The sequence below is a fragment of the Hordeum vulgare genome, chromosome 5H, assembly GCF_904849725.1.
Source record: "Hordeum vulgare subsp. vulgare chromosome 5H, MorexV3_pseudomolecules_assembly, whole genome shotgun sequence".
Taxonomy (NCBI): domain Eukaryota; kingdom Viridiplantae; phylum Streptophyta; class Magnoliopsida; order Poales; family Poaceae; genus Hordeum; species Hordeum vulgare.
This window is the reverse complement of record NC_058522.1, coordinates 478,034,839-478,048,080: the sequence shown is the minus strand read 5'-3', so window position 1 is coordinate 478,048,080 and position 13,242 is coordinate 478,034,839. Positions and strand designations below refer to the sequence as shown.

Genomic DNA, 13,242 nt, shown 5'->3' with positions numbered 1-13,242 from the left:
ATATATATATATATATATGCAACTTGACAATTATTAATATCAAAGTAGAGGTATATATTCCTCAAAAAAAACAAAGTAGAGGTATATGTTCATTTTGGGCTAGTCCCTTCGTCGTCGAGAAAAGCAACAGAGTTTGCACCACCATAGTAGCATGTCACGCGGAGGGATCGACATACCAAAATGGGGGGGGGGGGGGGGAAACGAAACGATTTCGGCGCAAAAACGTGTAGAGAAACAAAGCTAAAAGTGGCAACTCGATTGTGCAGTTGCGCTTCACCTGCCCCCCCTCCCCGCGGAGAGACCAGAGGAGAGGTTAGCAAAGCAAAGAAGGGGGAGGAAGAGAGGGGGAAAAGCGGGGTGTTTGTAAGCGAGCGAGCGCGCGCGCCATTAGTTGCAAGAGGGCATGGAGCCGAACAGAAAGTCTGTTTCGCCATTAATGGCCTCTCAGCCCTTCTGGAACCCATAGACCTACAGTCAGTCGTCCCACACACACACACACACACACACACACACACACAAGCAAGCAAAAGGAGATACTACATACATACATGTAGACAAGAGCGTCATTAGAGGGGAAGGGGGGGAGAACTGGTAGTAGTTTGTTGGCAAAGCAGTGGCTAGCTAGGGTCCAAGGCGCCATCACGAGCTAGGAGAGATAGATCGACCGAGGTCATGCCGGGCGCCCGGCCGGCTGGTGTGGAGAAGATAGATAGCTAGCTAGGTAGATAGATAGAGTCATAGAGAGGTGGTGCCTTGGCAGCTAGCCCCCCGCCCCCCCTAGAGTCAAACCCAGCCGTATTTAGGTCTCGCCCGGACGGAGATATACATACGTAGACGCAGACACAGAGAGAGAGAGAGAGAGAAAGAAGGAGAGAAGCTGTAGCCCCCCTCCCTGTGTGTGTGCGCGTGTGTCTTTCCGTCGTCGTCGGCGGTCGGCGTCTGTCTCCCTCGAGATGATGATGAGCGAAGGCCAGGGACAGCAGCAACAGCAGGAGATCATCACCCAGCAACATCAGCATCAGCAACAGCAACAGGCGCTGGAGATGGACATCACCTTCGGCATGAGCAGCCATCAACATCACCATGCCCCTCCTTCCTCGTCCTCCTCCTCCTCCATGCACGCCGCCGCCGCGAGCTTCATGTGCGGTTCCGAATCCACTTCAATTCAATTGAATTTTTTAGTTTGCTTCCCTGTTTGTTCTCGCATGCCTTTGATCTGTCCGTGTCGATCCGGGAATCCGATTGGATTTTATGTTTTTACAACTTTTCTCTGATTCTTAAGCCGTTGCTTTTTTTCTCTGCGAAATTTCTTCAGCCGCTCTTTAATTTGCTTGATTTGAGTGGTTCTTGCACCGGATATACATAATTGATCCGGCCTGTCTTAATTGGTTTCTATCTTTGTTTCTTGATAAACATGAACTAGCTAGTAGAAAGGCTAGGGAACCTGCCTTCTTCTACTGAATTTTTCCATCCATGTTCATCTGTCTCCGCCTTTCTTTGCCAATGTAAACTTGGAAAGTCAAGTGATGATTCCTAGATTAGGTATATGGTTGTGATATGAGTATGACAGATCCAAGTACTTTGACAATTTTATCGCTTCTTTGTTTCTTTGTCTTGTAATCCGATCGAGAGGAGGAGAAGTTCTAAACGATGCACGAAACATGTTTCGATTTCATATCGGCGCCTCTCTTTTTAATATTTCAGCGCAGATAGTTGAATTGTTGTGTTCTGATAAGGAATTGTAGCCAGCCGGATCGCTGAATTGTCACGGCTTGTTAATTCGGTCCAGATAGTTGAATTGTTGCGGAGATTAACAACTCACTAGTCTTCCCTTTGGATATTAGGTACACTAATTAGCACTAATTGTTTTCCGGATGACAACAAGAACACTTGCCATTAATTAATAGATTAGGACAAAAACTATTATTTATACATAGTAAGTGACAAACACATGTACACTCTACATGCAGTAGTAGTACATACATCTAGGAGTATGCTTTTCCATATTTTTTCAGTGAGCATATCTTGCACACAAGAAATTGCGGGGCTAGCCATGCCATGCATGCATATATTTCCTGGGCTGCCAAATAAATGCCTCCTACTACTCCTACCACTAGTGCTGCAAGGCTAGAGAAGATTCCACAATACCCTCCTGTTCCCACTCCTGCGGCGAGCGCAGAGCAGAGAGGAGGGGTTGGAGTTGGACCAGGCCACAATAATAGCATCACACATTCATAGGCTAGCTTATGGCAGCAGCGCGCATGATTTCATGATGATGTGTGTGTGTGTGTGTGTGTGGTTCCTCAAACCCTGTGCCTGCATGCATGCTTCAGCTCACCACCTTGTTTCTTTTCACCACCCATATACTGTATTACAGTACCACCGATGTTCTAATTTGTGTTGCACAACCATGCATGCATGCAGGAGCAGCAAGGAGGCATCGGGCGCGTATGACCATCTGGGGGAGCTGGACCAGGCCCTGTTCATGTACCTCGACCATGGCCACGCCTCCACGCAGCAGGAGCAGCGCCGTAAGTGCACGCACGAAATCTTGGCCAAAAAACGGGGTCAATTTCAGTTTCTTTTGCAGTTCTGCAGGGTTTGATCAAATGCAGGTGTTTTCCGTGTATTATTACTAGTACGAAGCGACGGTTAAAGTCGATTGGCGGTTTCTTAATTGTGCGTTTAATCGGGAGCGGTAGTTAATGGTGGGGTGTAGGTAAGGCTCAGAAACTGATGTGTCGACTTTGGCACATACATATATTCCATCAATCAAAAAGAACAAAGGAATTTGGCGCATATAGGAAGAGGGTATCGGTGTGATGGGTGTAGAGAGAGAGAGAGAGAGTAGAGACAGAGATGCCTCCCCCTAGCTTTAGCTCTCATCTGATGCATGCAGAAAGAAAGGCGCATGCAACTTTTTCCCGAGTTCTGAGAGAAAACGATCGTATGGCCGGCCGGCCGGCCTGCGGCAGATTCTCAGGCAGGCGCCCCATTTTGACCAGGATCGATCGATCTCCTCTGCAAATCTGCAGTACCCGGCCTGCATGCCGCCCTCGGCGAGGACCATGTGGTGTGGTGCGGCCTGGCCTGGAATCCCTCCACTCCAAGAACACATACGCTTGCTTTGCTTGCTCGCTCAAAGTCGTCCATGGAACGCAACAAAACTCTCCTTCTCTCTCCTCCTTTGCGGTCTGGGCGGTCGGACCGTGAGTGTGACATGTAACGGACGCCGCCTCAATCATTTCGTGCCGAGCGTCCAGCGAGAGACGGACGGAGCTGCCGCATGCCGCATGTGCCCGCGGCAGAGGAGATGATCTCCGCCAGCACAGCTACGCCTGCAATGGCGTGCGTCCACATCTGTGGCGTTTGTTTGACCCGATCCGAGCCCCTATCCACTCCCCCGGCCCTCTTCCGGTCCGGGAACGGGAACCGTACAGGAGCATGCATGCATGCATGCCTAAGCTGTGCGCGCATCCCTCCTGCCCCGGCCCCGTATCTCGCCGTACCCCAGTGCTCAGCCCAGCTTTCTCGTGTGTCGCGCGCCAGGACGGCCGGCCAGACCACCCAGCAGCTCGTACCGCCAGCCAGAGCGCCACTGCCAGCGCCAGCCAGCGATCTCGCTGCCCCTGTACGCGCCTGCCATGATTATTTTGTTCCCGTCCGCGCGAGAACGTACGACAGCAACCTCCAGTGGCGGGCGAGCTCCTGTATATGTGCATCAACCTCTAGCTAGCTAGTTCCATCAGCTCACTCATTCGCCCCTCTCCCTGCTTCTTCCATCTTGTTCATGGATGCAGAGACGCTCAACATCTTCCCCTCCCAGCCGATGCATGTGGAGCCATCACCAAAGGTACGTTACGTACTACGCGGCGCCACAACCCCATCCATCTCATCTCTCATGCATTGCACACTGCTTGCTCAAGAACTCATGATTGGTGTTCTTGCTTGCGATTTGGTGTGTTTAACATCCTTGTGTTGTGGTGATTGGCACGCGCGCAGGGGGAGCTTGGTCTGGTCCTGTCGCCGGCGCCCGTGGGGTCCAAGATGCCGAGCGGCAGGTCGTCGCCGGACCACCATCACCACCACCAGCAGCAGCAGGCAGCCGCCGCGGCCATGGAGGAGTTGGCGACGGGGAGCAGGAGGCAGCAGCAGGATCACCACCTCCACCTGCAGCACCAGCACCAGCAACAACAACCCGCCTTCGCCACCGCCGAGTCCGCAGGGGCCAGCAACAGGGATGTCAAGCCGCTGACAAAGGTGAGTCTTCTGACCGTGGCTACTAGTTCAACTCACCTAATTACCTAACCCCGCTGTCTGTAGCTAAGCTAGCTTGATCTGTTGCTGTTAATTCAGCTGCCCCATGTCATATTGTGTTGTTTTAATTGACTGGCAATGTTGGTCTCTTTTCGTGGTTGCAGAAGGAGCACAAGAGGGGCTTATCCACGGGCGAACGCGACCCAAAAGTAACAACTAAACTTGTGTTGATTGTCAGTGTCGTTATGAGAAATCAAGCATAGGCAGTAGTGCTACCAGCAGTGTTTCTTTCTATAGTTGTGTTGGAAATGCAACTCAATTTCTGGTAATTGACGAAATGCAGACGCTGAGGAGGCTAGCCCAGAACAGGGAGGCGGCAAGGAAGAGCAGGCTGAGGAAGAAGGTGAGTGAGTCAAGCAACAGTTTTATAACACCTAAATGGCAAGAGACACAAGTGGCAGAAAAGGCAAAAAATATGTGCTATTGCTAGTTCTTCTCCCTATGATCAATGGCGGCCTCATCTTGCAGAGTGTTGACGAATTATTGCTACATTTCTCTACTAATTCGATGCAATGCAACAGGCTTATATCCAGCAGCTCGAGTCCAGCAGGATCAGGCTGGCTCAGATCGAGCAAGAACTCCACAGCGCAAGAGCTCAGGTACGACGTATCCGCAAGAAAATCAAAGCCGCAAATATACGATCTCTCTCCTCATTCTCTATCCAATCTGGGTGTGCACATTATTCATGTGTGTGTATGCGCGTACAGGGAGTGCTCTACCCCGGCAGCAGCCTCCTCGCCGAGCAAGGCATCGCCGGAAAAGGTCTCGGCGGCATCGACGGCCTCAGCTCAGGTACCCACCCACCCGTCCGTCCATTTCCATCCCCGTCCTTGAGCAATAATCCAGAACTTCAGATGCATGTCGTTCCGGCCGCTGCTACTTTTTAATTAATTGGAAGCAATTGGCCAGCAGAGGCGGCGATGTTCGACGTGGAGTACGCGCGGTGGCAGGAGGAGCACAACCGGCTCATGTACGAGCTGCGGGCGGCGCTGCAGCAGCACCTGCCGGAGGGGGAGCTGCAGATGTACGTGGAGAGCTGCCTGGCGCACCACGACGAGGTGCTGGCCATCAAGGACGCCGTCATCAAGGGCGACGTCTTCCACCTCATCTCCGGCGTCTGGAGGAGCCCCGCCGAGCGCTGCTTCCTCTGGCTCGGCGGCTTCCGCCCCTCCGAGGTCATCAAGGTACGTACGTCTGCTTACATTGCCTGTTTCTTTCTTCAGATCGGTTTTACCCTAGCCCTAGATCTAGTGTGCGTCGGTCGCCGTCACCACCTCTCCAGATCTCGGCTTGCAGCAACTCTAGCCTAACATCATGGGGTGCATTTTCTTGCCTTTTGGGGAAACATAAATCAAAACAAATTTAAAGTGCGTATATATATATATCCTTCTGAGCACCTGAAAAATGTTTATCAGAAATTTTCACGAACCAAAATTACTTTATCCCAGACCATCTATGGCGTGTGGTTGCAAGGAAAAGCACGTACGTACGTACACACCATAGTTAAATCCTCCCTGAGTACGTCAGTTTTCATTGAGTTCACTAGCTAGAAAGGTTTATTTTGAACATGTATAGTTGTTCCAGATCCCTTGCTTAAAAAAAAACTATAGTTCACTGAAACCATGTATATATAATACCCTTTTTTGGTGATTGAAATATATTTTGCTTCTGATTTAAGGTGAAAAGGCAAAGGATTTGAACTTCTATTGACTAGGAATTCAGGAATTACTACAGCTTTTAAATCCTGAACATTTAAATTTCGAACCAAATGAGCCATTTTTACCATTTAATATTTTTATGACTACATAAAATTTGATTATAAAAGTATTTGAAGATATTTGTTTGTTACGAATCCAATGGTACAAATTAAAAAAATATCTAAACAACACCCTATATCCTCTATTCCTAAATAGTTACAGCTCATTACCTAATTTGTCAAGCCATGCAACCATGACACATAAGAAAGTATGCATGCAAGACATAAATAACATCTTTTGCATTACTCTACGCATGCAATGGTGACACATCTCATCAATTTATGCATATTAGTCTTAAGTAGTTTTTTACATTAGAGTTCGTCCTTCATATTTTGTTAGAAATTAGATTGTAACTATAATTTTCACTCTCTTTTTGTACGCTTTATATTTTATTATTTTTAAGCTTACATTTGCTTTCCATTAGTTTTAGATTTTTTATAACAATTATTTATCCATTTTTTACAATGTCCCCGCAGCAATGCACGTGGCATGCATCATATAGTTTCCTAAATAGTTACAGCCATTTACTTAATTTTTCTAAGCATGGACCATGTCACATAAATACATAGCATGTCAATCACAAATCGTAAGTTACATTTGTCTGCATGCAATCCAATATACCTATTTTTTTTTCTAAGCATGCGGGTCGGCCATATCGATCTGCACTTATGCATGTCAAGCAGAAGTTACACATTTTGCATTAATTTAACCATGCCATATTAACAAGTCATGCATGTCACTCATAAGTTATACTCCCTCTGTTCCTAAATATAAGTCTTTTAAGAGATTTCACTAAAGGTCTACATACGGAATAAAATGAGTGAATCAACACTTTAAAATATGTCTATATACATTCGTATGTAGTCCTTTAGTGAAACCTCTAAAAAGACTTATATTTAGAAACGAAGGGAGTATTATTGAGATTGTTTTTGTGTTGTCATATACTGTATATGTGTCAGATACTTGAGCATACTTACGCAGTTCAATGCTCACAATTTTTATACAAAATGACATTCCGTTAACTCAGTGTAAATCGAGAACACTCTTACATTTATTTTTTTCATTAGTTTTTATTTTGTTTTCCAGTACCTATTAATACAGTTTTATTAACACAAAAGGTATCATCTAGTACTATTAGTTAGTGGTCAAATATAGAGAGGTTTGAGTACACGTACGCTCCCTAGGAAAATCATGTAGTCGTACCTTTTTTATTTTGCAGGAATCATGCATGTACTCTTGCTTGGAACAAAGGCATTGCATGTTTGTTCAACTTCTTCAACTCATATGGCTTTGTTAATTCTCAATTGTTTTAAAAACAAATTATAGAACTTCACCACCTAAAAATGCAAATCACCGAGTTTTTTTTTTTTTTTTTTTTTTTGCGGAAGGCAAATCGCCGAGTTAATTAATATAAATTCTGAAATGTAATACAAAGCAGGGAACCTTTTTCGGATTAGTGCGATTCACGGTTAAAAAAATCAGTATTAGTGTGATTGGATAGTTACAATTTAGACAGTTAATCTAGTTCTTCTTTCATGAAGGAAAAAAACATAAATAGGTTTTTCGTGCATGCCCAAAAAAAAAACTGTTTAGCCCATAGCTAGCAAGTCCTTTTACAAGATTGTGACATGGATACATTGGCCAACCAAAAAAAAAAAACAAAAGATTGAGACATGCATACACCTAAACCAAACGCTCCACATATGTCAGAGAGATTTGGTCCTGTAGGTAGGTATAGCTAGCCATGCATGTCTCGCGGCATTCATTCAAGTCGATATCGTGCGATCGAGAGGGAGCCGGTATGGCGAACTCGCCTGCGTAGTCCATCATCATGCGCATTTCGGCGGCGGGTGACGCGAGCCTGCAAGAATCGTCTCGTTTTCAGCAGCTAGGGGGGACGGAACCTGCCATGGATCCCGGCCGGCCGGGCGATTCCCTCCCGCCGCGCGCATTGAAGAGCTTAACCGGCCAACCGGCCCTCGATCCCCGCTGCGTCCCGCCGTCTCCGCGGCGCGTGCGGCGGGCACCATCGATGGCTCGCGATGCACTCCGGGGCAGTATTAAATGGCTGGAGGAGCGCGCGGCGTCTCCTTCCGTCCTGTTTGTGGAAACGCCATGCATATCGATCGACTCGACCTGACTGTAACTGTAACTGTAACTGTAACTGTAACTGAAGAATTGTTCTCTGTTGAGGGGCATGGATATTCATGGCATGCGTGCGTTAAGCTGATGCTCAATTGTTGATCGATCTCTTACGATGTACTGTATCTTGATTTGATTTGGGTGGTGTGGATGCAGATGGTGCTGTCGCACGTGGACCCGCTGACGGAGCAGCAGATCGTGGCGGTGTACGGGCTGCAGCAGTCGGCGGTGCAGACGGAGGAGGCGCTGAGCCAGGGCCTGGACGCGCTCTACCAGTCCCTCTCCGACACCGTCGTCTCCGACGCGCTCACCTGCTGCTCCACCCCCAACGTCTCCAACTACATGGGCCAGATGGGCCTCGCCGTCCACAAGCTCTCCACCCTCGAAGGCGTCGTCAGACAGGTCGCTTTCCAATCCCATCACTCCATTAATTTGCATTTCATGTCGCTCTAGTGTTTCTGTTAGAGCTGAGCGCCTGAGTCAAATATACATACATATTCCTTGATTAGTTGACAGGGTACAACGGATGGTTCACCTAATTTAGATCGATCGAGACTGCGTTTGATTAGACCAATTAATTAGTCAGCATACACACAGCCGGCTAGCTAGCTATAGTAAACTAATTACAGTCTAGATGCATGTATGGATTAGGTTCTGAACTTTAGAAAAGCACTCGACTGTCGCCATCCCTAAAATGGACACAGCTGAGGTAGTAGCTAGGATGGACACGCGTGATTTGTTAACTGTACCTAAAAATACAATCCTGCAAGTCTAGCAAAAAAAAAAAAACAGTGGTAGGATCTAGCTAATCTGTTCACCGACCTCCGATTTCCTTGTTGGGTATAGTAGGTGCATGGATTGTTTAGGCCGCCCTTCACCTGCTCACGGATTCCACAAGCAGAACCACACGCATCATATGATTTACTATATGCTTACTGTTAATTAAGGCCACCTGCCGTCGCATGTATTGTACACATACTGTACTAATTAATCAACTGCTGCTGGCTGATCCTTGCGTCACGATGGCAGAACGTCAAATGCTGATAATCTACTACAGTAATATGCATGCCTAGTTTTTCTGCATGTGCGTTTGTGTATGCTTGATATATGGCGCTGATTGCTGTTTGGTGGGTGCATGCAGGCGGAGAAGCTGAGGCAGCAGACGCTGCACCGGCTGCACCAGGTGCTGACGGCGAGGCAGATGGCGCGGTCGCTGCTCGCCGTCTCCGACTACTTCCACCGCCTCCGCGTGCTCAGCTCCTTCTGGGTCAACCGCAACAGGATGGCGCCGTCGGACCAGCAGCTGGAGGCCGGCCCTCACACCTAGCTCTTAGTCTTACCGATCCACCACCATGCCCGCGTGCATGCATGCATCTCGCTCGTCATATGCATGCATGCATGCGTGCGTGCATTCTCCGGTGAAGTTGAAGGAAGCGCGGGGTGACCGGGCAGAGCAAGCTTATATTAGCAGTGCAGAGGGAGAGGCAGAGAACCGAATCTGAATGATAACCCTCTAACAAAAGAATGTCCTACCGTTGTGTCTTGGATTTGGATTAATTAGTAGCAGTAGTAGCTAGATAGTATGGTCGATCGAATGATGATGTACTCCTGGCTGATCGATCTGAATTGGTTAGCTTGTCTTACCTCCGGATGCATGTGATTCGACCCTCCATCATATAGAACCAGCGTTCACCGGTTCATTCTTGGTGTGGCACGAGTCAGATTTCCTCTCGCTTTCATTCAAAAAGATTTCCTCTGGGTGAAAAACCTAGCACGCCGTTTCGCTCTCGACGACGACAGCCGTAGGCCGTAGCGTCCTCGCGTTCTTACGGGTGTCATCATGGAACTCGATCGGGTACGGTCGCACCGTCGGCGTCATCGGCCAAGCTTGGATCCTGGCTCAAAGCTTCTCCGGCTCTGACGTGGGACGGTATCGTTTGCCTCCTACCTTTTACACGTGATCTGTTTGTTGCCTTTCTTGGTCATTGTTGTTCGCAAGCAGCATCGGTGCTCTTCGGTCTGGAGCGAGAGAACATGGAGCGGGTCGACAGCCCCGACCTACCCCTCCCGCGTCGTCTCCGTAGTCGACGGGGAGGGCAACCCTAGCAGCCGCCACCGCCGGGCTTTCCCATCTCCATCCCCTCCTCCCCCGACCGGCACCGGCGACGGCCTCTCTTAATATCACCTTCATGAAGATATCACCTACATCAAAATCTAGAAGATCTCTAGACATAAAGTTTAGTCCAAGATAAATATTTTGTATAATCATTCATAAATTCAAACCATGAGTGAGGCAATTTTAATCATCAATTTCATCATCTCCCAAGCTTGTGCAACATTTTTCTTGATCATGTTGATTAAAATTCATAATTTGATTTTTGAGGAAGATGATCTTAGTAGGAAGAAAACACTTGGTAATGAAATCATCTTTAAATTTATCCCATATTCCAATATTATTACATGATAAAGATGAAAAACAACTTTTTCGGTGGCCTCCTTAGGGTTTTTAGGATATTTGTGAATTTATAGGATAAAGAGGAGGGCTAGAGGCAGAAGGAGGTGCCCCCAAGCCATCAGGGTGCACCCTGTTGGCTTGGCGCCACCCCGTGTGGCCTCGCTTATCCTTCCGAAGCTTCCAGGTCCTTATTTTTTCCAAAAAAAATCATCAAAATGTTTTGGGGTATTTGAACTTCTTTGATACATTCATGAAAGGTCAAAAACATGCAGAAAACATCAAGTGGCACTTGGCACTAGGTTAATAGGTTAGTGCTAAAAAATAATATAAATCAACAAGTAGATGCTTAAAAAGTATCCTAGAATGGTAATATAATACTCCCTCCGTCCCAAAATAAATGTCTTGACCTTAGTACATTTTATACTAGAGCTAGTACAATGTTAAGATAGCTATTTTAGGACGGAGGGAGTAGCGTAGAACAATCAAAAATTATAGATACATTGAAGACATATTAGCGGCGGTTTCGGATGGTGGTTCGCATGGTTGGCTTTCTCGCAGGCACCATGTCGGTGGTGGTGGCTCTCCCTCTTAGTAGTGTGGGCATGAAGAGGGTAGCGGTTGGTGGCTCGGGCGTCCTCCTTGTCTTTGGAAGTGGCGTCACACCGATCTGGACATGGGATGCAAAACTCGTTGTGCATGTCCTCAAGACCTCATGTGGCACGAGGGAGCTGTCGAGAGAAAGTCCTATGCTTTGTCGCCGACAACGGCGACGCTTGTGGGCGACACTCTCTTTTTGAAGACGTCGTCGTGGTACTTCTCTTCGTGGCAGGGTTCCATGTGGAGACCCTTGTCCCTTCTGGACTCGGCAGCGGTGACGCTCTGCGTCTTTTTCCCTCTTGGAGGCGTTGTCGTGGAGCTTAGGTTTATAGGGTTATGTGTGGCATTATACTCGGTGTTCCCATTGCCATCTTTCGGTAGTGTAGTAGGCCTGTGTTCCCATTTACCTCAGTTATGAAACCAAGGTATCAATCCAGTAGGAAGATCCACAAGAGTATGTAAGTTGTACGTGGACACAAATAGCAAATCCTCGCAACTCAACGCGTGTAGGGGTTGTCAATCCCTCGTGGGTAAAGTAAAGATAGATTGATAGATGCAAATAGAAGTGATAGTAAATAAAATACAACAAGGTATTTTTGGGTTTTTTGATAATATACATCTGAAAATAAAAGAGCAAAATAGGAACGCGAATAGCAAAGTAGATACTACAAATAGATGACGTGAAATAGACCCGGGGGTCATAGGTTTCACTAGTGGCTTCTCTAAAAAATAGCAAACGGTGGGTAGACAAATTACTGTTGGAAAATTGATAGAACAACAAATAATTATGATGATATTCAAGACAATGATCATGTATATAGGCATCAAGTCCAAGACAAGTAGACCGACTTCTGCGTGCATCTACTTCTATTACTCCACACTTTGACCGCTATTGTGACAGCCCGAGACCGATGTTCCAAAAGATCCCCCTTTCTTTCCGTTTCCGTCGTGTGGTTATTTTTCGTTTGTTGCATCGTCATTTAGTTTGCATCATCGCATCATGCATGGCATCATGTCAACTGTGTTTTATCGGTGTTGTTTGGTGCTCCGTGATGTTGTTTGTGAGTGCTTGTGAGTGTGGCGTTGTTCGTTGGCGTGACGAGAGTGGGTGCAACAGAGCCGCTTCAAACCCTGTTGCACCGAGGATGTAAACCTTCTCTCCTCTCTTATTCTATTTTTGTGGTGCCGTAAAAGATTTCACTCATTAAGCCCCTGTTTAAAAATTCGTCTTCTTTTAAAATGTCCTTTTATTAAATGTGGGGGCAACCCCTAGGGTTTGCTTTATTTTTACCTTTTGTTTTTTTTTAAACTAGAGACCCTTTTATTTATAAAAGGGTTTATTTTATCCTCTTGTTAAAAAGGGTTTGTTTTATTCTTTAAGAAAGGTTTTATTTTTTATTCATTTAAAAAAATACCCAATCTATTTTATAGTTGGGGTATATTTTTGTTAAAAAAAAGAGTCAAAAGGCATTTTTTTATTTTGTTAAAACCCTTTTCCTTTTGTGTTTATTTTCTGATTTTAAAAAAAGGCAAAAGAGAGAGAGGGAGAGACCCCAACCCCTGCCCGAGCTGGCCCAGGCCCAGCAGGCCCCTGTTGCCCTAGCGAGGAGGGATCCTCCTGATCCCTCTCGTCCTCCTAGCGCCGTCAGCTGCCGCGCTGCTCGTCCCGATCCCCTCCCCGATCCCCTCCAGGTCCCCTTGATCCCGCGCGCCGCCCTCGCCCCCGAGTTCCCCGCGTGCTCGCCCTCGCCCTCGCAAACTCGCTGCCCCGGTCGCAGCCTCCCTGCCATGGCGACCTCGCCGTTCCCCGCGTCGCCCTGGCCCCGTCGTGCTGGCCTCCCGCGCCGGTGCCGCGCCGCCTACCTGCTCCCCGCGCCGCCCCCCGTGGTCGCCCCGCTGCCTGCGCCCTCCGTCGGCCGACCTCAGCAGCCCGTGCCGAGGTCCTCTGCCGGCGCCGCCCCACCGTGGTCGCCT

General features: G+C 47.6%; 1 protein-coding gene across 2 annotated transcripts; it reads left to right on the top strand.

Annotated features, from left to right (window-relative positions):
• Positions 1-395: 395 nt before the first annotated feature.
• Positions 396-9,916, top strand: LOC123399391 (transcription factor TGA2.2-like). 2 transcript variants are annotated; one of them, XM_045093809.1, is made up of 11 exons: positions 396-1,141; positions 2,431-2,531; positions 3,801-3,853; positions 4,003-4,260; positions 4,422-4,466; positions 4,601-4,660; positions 4,839-4,916; positions 5,025-5,109; positions 5,230-5,501; positions 8,373-8,618; positions 9,358-9,916. In XM_045093809.1, the coding sequence occupies exons 1-11, from the start codon at positions 954-956 to the stop codon at positions 9,541-9,543; spliced, it is 1,572 nt and encodes a 523-aa protein (XP_044949744.1). In that variant the 5' UTR covers positions 396-953; the 3' UTR covers positions 9,544-9,916. The 2 variants fall into 2 exon arrangements, with proteins under 2 accessions (XP_044949744.1, XP_044949743.1); XM_045093808.1 differs by having other exon boundaries at positions 397-1,141; positions 2,425-2,531.
• Positions 9,917-13,242: the final 3,326 nt, after the last annotated feature.

Excerpts from the sequence above, each read along its gene's own strand:
- LOC123399391 (XM_045093808.1), top strand. The coding sequence starts at position 954 with ATGATGATGAGCGAAGGCCAGGGACAGCAGCAACAGCAGGAGATCATC. Across the intron at positions 3,854-4,002 it reads ATGTGGAGCCATCACCAAAG|GGGGAGCTTGGTCTGGTCCT; the intron begins GTACGTTACGTA and ends GCACGCGCGCAG. Across the intron at positions 5,502-8,372 it reads GCCCCTCCGAGGTCATCAAG|ATGGTGCTGTCGCACGTGGA; the intron begins GTACGTACGTCT and ends GTGTGGATGCAG.